This window comes from Aptenodytes forsteri, unplaced genomic scaffold (genome assembly GCF_000699145.1).
Source record: "Aptenodytes forsteri isolate BGI_AS27 unplaced genomic scaffold, ASM69914v1 Scaffold404, whole genome shotgun sequence".
NCBI classification, from domain to species: Eukaryota; Metazoa; Chordata; class Aves; order Sphenisciformes; family Spheniscidae; genus Aptenodytes; species Aptenodytes forsteri.
In genome coordinates, this window is record NW_008795629.1 from 34,973 (window position 1) to 44,906 (window position 9,934).

At 41.6% G+C, this 9,934-nt stretch overlaps 1 protein-coding gene across 1 annotated transcript in view; it reads right to left on the reverse strand.

Annotated features, from left to right (window-relative positions):
• Positions 1-9,663, reverse strand: part of PLSCR5 (phospholipid scramblase family member 5) — a 12,764-nt gene extending 3,101 nt beyond the window's left edge. The window contains exons 1-5 of the mRNA XM_009282409.1: positions 9,651-9,663; positions 6,900-7,051; positions 2,372-2,414; positions 1,203-1,423; positions 41-202 (exon numbers count right to left, since the gene is read on the reverse strand). Coding sequence (XP_009280684.1) covers positions 41-202; positions 1,203-1,423; positions 2,372-2,414; positions 6,900-7,051; positions 9,651-9,663 — 591 coding nt within the window. The remainder of the gene's footprint in view (positions 1-40; positions 203-1,202; positions 1,424-2,371; positions 2,415-6,899; positions 7,052-9,650) is intronic.
• Between the last annotated feature and the right edge of the window lie 271 nt (positions 9,664-9,934).

Sequence of the window (9,934 nt, forward strand, 5' to 3'; positions counted from 1 at the left end):
AGAAAAACTTTAAAATTCTTAACAGTCATAAGAAACATACCTCAAAGTCAACATCTTCAAAACAGCCACAAGTTGCATATGGACCAATTATTTTTAGTACATCTTCTTTACTTTCATTCTGTATAGTAAACTTCGGCAGAAAAGGGTCCCAGTTCTGTACAACGTACCCCGCTATTGTACCTGGTGGGGACTGAACTTCTAACTAGCAAACAAAAGAAAACAAAAAAATCTTATAAACTAATTTTATAAGTCCATAATAGTGTATTGTTTATATAATGACAAAATATTTATTTATTGAATATATATAATTTTACCAAACTGTGAACTGGGTATTACAAGGCTGTCTAATGGTGTTTTTAAATATAGTGGACAATATGAAGCTCAAAAGCTGCACCAGAAACTAACATCTTACATATAATATAAGATTTGATAAAAGCCGTACGCTGTGAGAAGTTTTTGTTACTGTAATCAGTGAGTAAGTATCCTATAAGCTTTTGTACACAGTAGCCGTGCTACCAAAGGACCTTTTTTTTTTTTAAACCCTGATGCAGTACTGAAGAAGTAGGGAAATGAATTAACCTATAAAACATTTTCGTAAAACAAGAAAGATGTCTGAATAAAGGAGAGTCAAAAATAAGGAGAAAAGATCTGATACTCTGTAGGATCTGCATTTTTCAGTCAAAGCAGCTTATTTCCAAGTTCTACCATTTCCCAGAGATATATGGCCTTGAGGAGGCAGAGCCACGGAGCGAAGCGTCGGCCGCCTCGGCGAGCTGCTTCCCAGTCGTACCCACACGCACTAGTGGCCTCCAGGGATTTTCCATCCTTCACACTCCGGGAGTACGGTGGGTGATTTCCATCCGTACCACTAACGGACGTTAGTCTGTGTCAGGGCAAGCAGCGTTTTGGGGTGTTGTGTTACCTGACTGGAGAGACGTCTGTACCGTCAGACACAGAAGCTGTATTTGGGACGTCAGGAAAGTAAGGTCCCGTGAAAGGGAGGAGGCACGCTGGGAACGTAGCTCGTACAAGGGCCTTGTTTATCAATAGTTACTTCTAAACGAAGGCCTCCACGCAGTCCCCGGGACGAGAGGTGGGTGTGAACTCCTTCCTGCCACCCTGGCAGAGGTCGCACGGGGCTTCGTTAACGCTGTGCACATACAGCGAGGTGCTCGGACAAAGGGCAGTTGGGATTCGCTCACCTCTTGCAGGAAGCAGGGGAACCAGCAGCTGTTGCACCTCAAGGGTCTGTTCACTGTAATCACTTCTCGGCCCGTGGTATCGGTAATCCTTATGGTGAAAGACCTTAGAGGCGAACACAAGTTACGATCAAAGCAATCATTTTCTTCTACTGCAAAGTAAACTCTTTGTCCCAAGTGGTTTTTTATCTCGTATTTGCTGGAGGTCTCTGTGCCAAGTATGGCTAATAAAGCAAAAAAACAAGTACATTACCTTAGTATAATGTTAGTATATATATATTAGCATATATTCTAAAAATCTACGGAACAGAGACAGTTTAAAAAATTGTTTTGAAATAATGACACAAAGAAAATATACAATTATAAGGAAATAATAATGTCAGGTCTGTATTTTGAAGATCTACGGAACAGAGACAGTTTAAAAAATTGTTTTGAAATAATGACACAAAGAAAATATACAATTATAAGGAAATAATAATGTCAGGTCTGTATTTTGAAGGAACATTTAGTTCAAAGACTTCGATTTGCTGTACGCTAAAGTACATATCACAGAACAGAATTCAGATCCTGAGTTTTGGTTTGGGCTTTTTCTTACTTTATCATCTGTGAAAAGTAACAATATGACGCTGTCCCACTTCAGTGACAAAACTTTCACCCAGCAAGGTATCCAAGAATCAGGCCAAAAACACTTTGAATGGGAGAAATACGTTGAAAAATGTTTTACTTGCAGAACTTAATACTTGTTCAGTACTTTGAAATTCCGAGGAACTATGTAAATAGAAATTCTTATGCTTCATTTTGTGTCTTCTGACCTTCCTTTCTTTATTTGCTTTGTTTCTTGTAGAATGTTAATTATTGCTAAAGACAATAAATTTTTCCATGGATTGGAAAGATGGTTAAACTTTAAGAACTTTGAGTGGGAGGTGTCTGAGGGAGAGAATTTAGGACTGGTGTAAAGATTACTCACTGTAATCTTTCTCTCCTTGTTGGTTTGCTGCGGAACAGGCATAAAGAAAGTGAGCTTTCACCACACTAACACCACATTACAGGCCTGACGCAAGGTCAGCAGGAGGCTTCGCAATGACTTCAACAAGTTGGGGGCAAGACTTGGAAGCCTTCTGGAAACATTTGTGTACCAGCACAGTTAAAGAGTGGCAAGGGTTGCACCATACCTTCAAGAAGCTCCACTTGCTGATGAATAATTATCCGGTCCAGCTGTTTAAAAAAAAAAATAAACAAACAAGATGGTGGGTGTTGGAAAGTTCTGGGCCTGCCAGTGATCACCTGCCTATTTTTATTGCTCATCTCCCTGTTATTAGGATTTCTTTCCTTTCAGAGGTGCGCAAGCTGGGTGCCTGAGAACTATCTCAAGTCACACTTTAGACATCTCTCTGAAATGATGACTGAGGAGTGCGACATTGGGTGCTGTGGTCACATAATTCACCCACACGTTTGAAGAAAAATAATCTTCGCTGGGGGAATGAGGAAGACAACAGCAACAGAAAGATGTATGGGAGAAGCAGGACCCACTTCTCACTCCTGTTCCTCCCTCCTGGCCTTGGCAGAGGGGAAGCCCCTTACCCCAAAGCTAAGGTTAGTGCTGGACACCATGGCAGTGCAGGAGTGAATGAGTTTGGGCTCAAGCTCAAAACGTGCTGTAGCCGCATCCCAAAGGGCCCCGCTGGAGCAGCCCAGCAGGGCTATCAGATGATGCCAATGACGGCACACACGAGCTTTAATGCTCTCATCTCAGCCAACGGGAGTTCTGCACCCTAAATCTGGCAAACGGTCACGCCAGGGTGCCAGAATGAGCAAAACAACAGCTCCCCAGAGAAACCCTTGGCTGGCTGAAACTGTCTTCCCCTGTGAGCTGGTTACAAATGCAGGAGAAAAGTTGTTTGCCATGATACCCAGCTTTGCTGTGCGTATCGTCCCTCTGACATTATTCTTTTTTAGAGAACAGTCATTAGTATTATAAAACCAGCAAGACTTAATTTCAGTCTACCTTTAAGTTTTATGTGAGTTTTTATGTCTGTTTTATGTGATAGTTTAGGCTTTGCTAATCTCTTTTCCTTAAATTCCTGATGGGCAAATGCTTGGCACAGGATTTTGCCGTTACTCACAGCTGCAGACAGAAAGCACACAGCGACCTTCTGAGACCAGCATGTCACAGCTCTCCAGCATCTGTATATCTTACAATTGATAAACCTTGCCTGGTACGTATTCAAACTGTTGCAGCCATTTGTCAATTCTAGTCACCTCCTGCAGCTAGTTCAGGCTGCAAAGAAAAGCTGGTAAAAAAGAAACTTCTTTATCCCTTTCATTAATCTCTGAAATGTGCATGCCAGTAATTGAAATAATAAAAAATATTTGGACTTAAAAATTTTCTCCCAAGAACCTTTGCTGTTTATTGTTTAGGTTTCATGAGAGATGTGAGCTCTTGGAGTTAGCTCATGGGAAGTGCTCTGCTGATGAAAAAATAATAAACAAGTTAAAGATCGTAAGGCTATTTTAATATTTTAGTATTGATTTTAATATGGATTTCTTTGCCCCACATAGACTCTCACAGGGAAAAGAAAATTAATGGGCCTGAACTGCTAAAAGCTTTGAGTGATTTTGGTCTGTGTCTTGGTTTATTGTGAACAATGTATAAACAATGTTGAGACAACGTGGCAGTACCACTTGCTAGGCTTGTTTTGCCTTTCCCTGGTTTCTGCAAGGCAGCTATTCTGATGCATCTTTTATTGGGGCACTCGTGGATTAAGGGAATTCTGCACTTGCGTTTGAAAGCATCTAAAGCCCATTGGTTTACGAGGGTCTGCGTCCTCTTGAGCTCAGATGTGTTAAAATTCCTTCTACACAGCTAATTCTCAGTATTCAGTTTTGTGGGCATTAAATTTACATCTGATCAGTCTAAGCAAGTATAAACTAAGAAGCTTCTTACAAAATTAGTTGAGCCTGAATGGTGGCACAACGCCGTTGAGCTACTTGGAAAATTCTTCTCTGAGGTCTCATCTGTCTATTCCTGCTACGGGCACAGGTTCCCTCGATTTTTGTGATGGGCACTGGCCAATTCCTCGAACTGTGGCTGTGATCTGGAAGATAATAATGAGGTTTGGGTAACCTGTTTTGTAGGAAATTGTGTAGGGCGTCATTCTTGTGATGATAGAAAGCGTGGTATCAGTTTGTCAGGGCAGAAGCAGTTTATTGCCCTTCTCTGGTGCACCTTGAACTGCCGAGTGAATCGCTCCTCAGCCTGACTGACTCCAGGTATGTCAAATATTGCTGTCTGACCTTAACGTACATGACAGATATTTTCTTTTCCTCTCATCCAACACTATACGCTGTGTCCTTGAGTTGCTGTTTAGAGTAAGACTGTAGGGATCTCTCTGAGATTCACTAAATTTGGATCCTTGTTTCAGAGTCAAACACATCATGCTCTTATTAAGAAATATATTCAGCTTTCTCCAATCTATCCAGCTATCTTCCCTGCTCCTGCTGGAGGTAATCCCCGCACCTAATTTCTATTTTTTATCCTGTATTTATTCACAACCACTTTCTATACAATCTTTTTTCTGGTAATATCATTCTATAAATTAAATGTGTGTTTTTCCCACAGGGTGTTTACTCTTCTAGGGGTGAGAGCTTTCACAGTCCCCTCTCTGGTAGCATTTTGTTAGTCTAAAGATGAAACACTCACAGTCTTGTTTTAACGCAGGTTCTCTATTCCCCATGTCCTTCCAGTAGTACCTGTCTGTGCCTATTTCAATTTGGACCCACCTTTCCCCAATACACACACAACCAGAAGGGTACACAGTATTCCAGTCTTCCCAATGGCATCAGAAATTCCCAGTTCTGCTAAAAACATCTTCATTCACTTGAGAATTTCATTACGTGAAAATCTTAGTCCATCAGGATGAATCCCAAGGGATCACCCTGGCAGCTGTGAATCCCACATTCATTCTGCAGGCAGCCCCCTCCCTGCTGGTCGGATCTCCTTTCTGCTACGATCTATCCTGTATGAGCTTGTTTCATTAGTCACACAGCCAGTACGACTTCAGCATCGCACACCAAAATGTTCTGCAACGCATGGAAACTCTAGCTGTGGGTATATGCCAATAATCAGCATTGCACACATGCTTTCCACTTTTCAGACTGCAGAGAAAGTTGAAAATAATTAGCGAGGGCTGCAGCACAGACACATGGTTATTGGGCCGAGAACAAGCATGAGTGGAGTCTGGAGTTCTAGTTATAGTTCTGACAGCCACTTGCTCTTTTGTCTTTATGTCAGATGTAAAGCTTCTATAAAATGGAGTAATAAAATTTGCTTGCCCACATTGTATGGGTAAATCTGAGGTATAATTCATGTTCGTACGGGAGACTGAATATGTAACCTGCCAAGTATTTACTATCACAATCACTTTCAGACTAAAAAATGTAGCTCCCACAGTCTGTGAGCAAATGCTCATGTAATTGACAACACATATCATTTTGTGCATGGGCACCATGAAATGAAAATCATAACTCCACATGAAAGATTGTTTCTGAAGGGTCTCCCAGTTTCATTAGCTATCTAGGTAACTTAGCTCCAAATATAAAATACATTCAATTTCTGCTTCTGTACAAAACTACTAGAAATGTATATCTAAAATACAGACCTCGAGTGAAATAAACATTTCCCAGCACCACCAAAATGCAAACACAGCAGAAGCGTGTGTATCAGCATCACAACCGGACTACGCTGGGGGCCTGATTCTGTCCCTGTCCATACCAGGCAGGGTGTATGAAGTGTTACTCAGCATATGTAAGAGTGGCAGAATCCAGCCACATGTGAAATGCAAACTGGAGTCAGTGTCAAAGCGGTAGCAGGGAGTGACCCTCCCAGTAAAAAAATGCAGGAAGAGGTTAAACTTGTGGAGCAGACCTGCACACCATCACTGGTCTGAGCTCCAGGAGCTGAGAGGTTTGACAGAGCGAGATGGACAGCCGCACGTTTAGCAGTAGGACTGAGAAGACTTTAGCATTCCCTTTCCCTCCCCTGCCTGTGACCTACTTGTCCGCTTCCATTTCCAGGCATTTCCCTCTCTTCGGGCCCTAGTGCTTTCCTGCCCCGCGACCCAACACAGAGCGGGTGCGGGTTTGTAGCCACCCAGGCTTATGCTCACAAAGTTGTCTCCCTGGGAGCTTGCCTCCCCAGGACCTTACCTCTAACCTGGAGAGCACTGTCCTTGGCAGAAGGAGCTTGCTCAGAAGACCTTCGTGTTCCTCAAAGGATGGGTTATAAGGAGGTGACAATTCCTTCACACACTGCCTGTTTCAGTCTTTTTGAGGCCAGCTGGAGTTTGATAGCCATTTCCCTGAGGGTGAGCTCTTAAGGAGCTGGAAGGAAACTGGGGGAACAATGAGAGGGGTAATACTGTGACCTAGAAAAAGTCCTAAAGGGAAGAAAACCATGGTTTTGGTGCAAGGAGAGCTGCATGCACAACAAATGGATTTCTATAAAAATGAATGGCTGCAATGAAGGAAGGTACTGTCATTCCTACGCTCCTTATTTCACAGTAGTATCAAACAACAAAAAAGCCTCTCCATCTCCACCTGCCCCTCCCCCAAGAAAAAAACCCAAACAACCCCATCCCCCAAGGTATCAAAGAAGTCTACAAGGAAAACAAAACAATTCTAACATTTGGAAAGATTCAGGACCTGGTTCAGGTACTCCAGACCAGGTGGCAAGTTATGAGTGTGTGATGTTTGCTTCCAGAGACTTCTTGGTTCAACAGGTTTATTCTGTTCAGGAAGGTCAGAAGAACCAGGGAGGTAATCGTTAAAGATTGGGTTGGTTTGTCCCTGAGATTCTGCAGGAAAAGAAGAAAAAAATCAGAAATTAACAGGGCCAAACAACAGCTAGCTACTTGGATCAAAACTGGAACAATAATGTCACATTCTGCCTGTGACTATATCAGCATTTTAGTTCAGATCAGGAGTGAGGATCTGAAATGAATCTCCTGATGATCCCACACTTCAAGCACTCTGAGTCACTTTATAAAGCAGTCTTAGAGTATGCAAAGTGGAATCACCGTAGATGAAGCTAAACCAGGAGATGAGGTCTCGGAGGGCACCTAATCCGCTCTGACAGCTCGCGAGCAGTGGCCACAAGCTCCTCAGCACAGGCTGCTCAGCCCTGCTCCCCACGTGCTGCCCTGCGTGCTAATGTACACCAAGCTGCTGAGGGCTTGCTTCTAACAAGATGCTTTCTAGCATCTTGAGGGCATGCATATTTTCTCTTAATTAGAGATAACCTTTCCAGGGATCTCAAATTCCCCAAGCTGGATGTTACAACCCTGGTATCAAAGTCTGCACAGCCTTCTACAGCGTATTACTCATTATTATCTTAATGAAAAGATCAGATATCGTTAAGCTGTGTTTTCTGGTTTGCTGTTGGTTACCTCGGCTAGTGCTGCGAAGGTAACGAGAGTATTTACTGTTACAGGCACCTGTATGCCCACACGCCTTCAGAGGCACAGGCACCGTCTCCCACAGTGCAGTGATCACCTTAGCCGTTTGAGCCTCAACAAACTCCTACTGGTTTTGCTACGAGCAGCTTTCCACAGCCTTCAGTAACACTGGCTCTGCCGGAACAAGAAAGAGCAAGCTGAAGCTCTCCACAGATAAATGGCAAATCCTCGTATTAAGCTGAGCCCCTGCACTTCGGCAGTAAAGCAGTCCCCAAACTGATCATTTTTATATCATGTGTGACAATACTTAGGCACGATGGGGTTTGAGGTCCAGAAGGAATTTTGGCTCTAAGTCTGAAGCTCTCTTTTGCTGTTGTGGGTTTAAATGAGATCCTTTAGCATTATTTGAACTCGCTGTGGCTGATACATCGTTTAATCATATTTTGATCTTAATTTGTCGTTGCAGCCACTGCTTCCTTTCAAAGTCTGAGACCACAGGAAGAATAAGTAACCCCTTTGAATTTGAAGCTGGCTTTTAAAAATGTATAGCTGGGTAATAAATATTTTATATGCTCTTCTGCATCATTTTACCTCACAGGATTCTGTTACTGCCGTAACTCTTGTTGTTACATGAAATGCCATGAAGTGGCCGAGCGTTAGTGTTATTCTCGAATAATAAAGAGAAAAAAAGACAACAAATTGCAGTTCTACCTGTCAAATTTTAAGCTATACAAAAATCAAACAGAAAATACATTAAATATTGATGACAATCCAAGCTACTCTGACACTTTGTCTATTTTTGTGGATGTTTCCCATTTCATTTATGGTATGGGAAAACTTAAAAGTTACCGTATGATACAGTAAGCATACTGTACAAACATAATTTGTAGAGTTACTTGTTCCTAAAAGAGGTATATTACCAAGTTCCTTCATTATGAAAACCATATTACACAACATGACTATTTTGCTGCTTCTGTTAACTGCCATGCATTAAAAATATACAAAACCAGATCTTTTATATGGCCAAAGATAAGTAAAATTCATGACTATTTTGCTGCTTCTGTTAACTGTGCCATGCATAAAATATACAAAACCAGATCTTTTATATGGCCAAAGATAAGTAAAATTAAAAAAAAGTATATATGCAAGAGTACAACGATGCTGTAAAACCTGCTTGCTGCTGTATGCCTTTTAGTGCTGTAAATGCAGAATGTCTTGAGTATTTTGGGGGCAAAAAAAAGGGGTAAACGTTTGGCAAACATAAATAGACATTGCTGAAACTCCCTGGGCCAGCATCTGCCTCTGTACGTCACAACAGGGTGACCTCTGTGGAGTTGCATTCATTAAGAAAAAACAGATTTGTGTCCTTCTACTTAGTTTAAGTATTTGAAAGCATGGAGAAAATGATTTAGAAGGCTGGTTAGATCAGCGTGCTGCAACGTTTGCCTGTAGCCCTGAGTACCCAACTGGCTGCTGCTAAAAGACAATATGTGACAAAGATTAACCCAGATAGGAGTAATCTGATTAAATTCAGTTATTCTTCAGATATTTATTTTCCCTATGTGGTTATCAGGACTCTGGCCAGTTTTGAAAGTGAAAAGCATTTGCTGATTTGGTATTTTAGTGGAATAGGAATAATAAGTGGAATAGGAAAGAAGTGTGCAGAAATAGTGGTACCCTTGGCTCAGTACCTGCCCTTCCCACACATTTTGTACCGACAGCTTTAAGCACAAAGATACAAACACTAAATTTTCTGATTGAATGCGGATGCTAACATTTTGTAACATATTTTATTCAAATAACATTCTAGTATAGATTTTGGGCTCCTTAGGAGCCTCTTGAATGCTGAAAAATTAAAGGAAGCCAAAACAACTGTGCTTTGGCTGTTGTGGTTTTAGCCTGAAACTCTCATTTCATCAGACTGCTGATTGCTGGAAACGTACAAGACTGTACTTTTCTGTAAACATGATCTAAAAATACAGACTATAGATGCACTTACCTTGAGAGGCCATGAAGCTTCCTGAGTTACTTCTTCAAAGGAAGCCAGGTTAAAAGAAAAGGCTTTTCTTGTTGCAGCAAAGAAAAAAAAGAGCACAGCATGCACAAAACTTCAGAAGGTGTCTGTCTACTTCATATCAGCTTACAAAGAACTGGAGGAAATGTATTGCCTTTCTCATGTTCCAGAACACTGCATTTCATGTCGATGGACAACAGGGGGAGATGATGCTAACAAACAAGAAAAACATTATTCATTTCAAGTCGTTTGCACCAATGGAAAGAGGG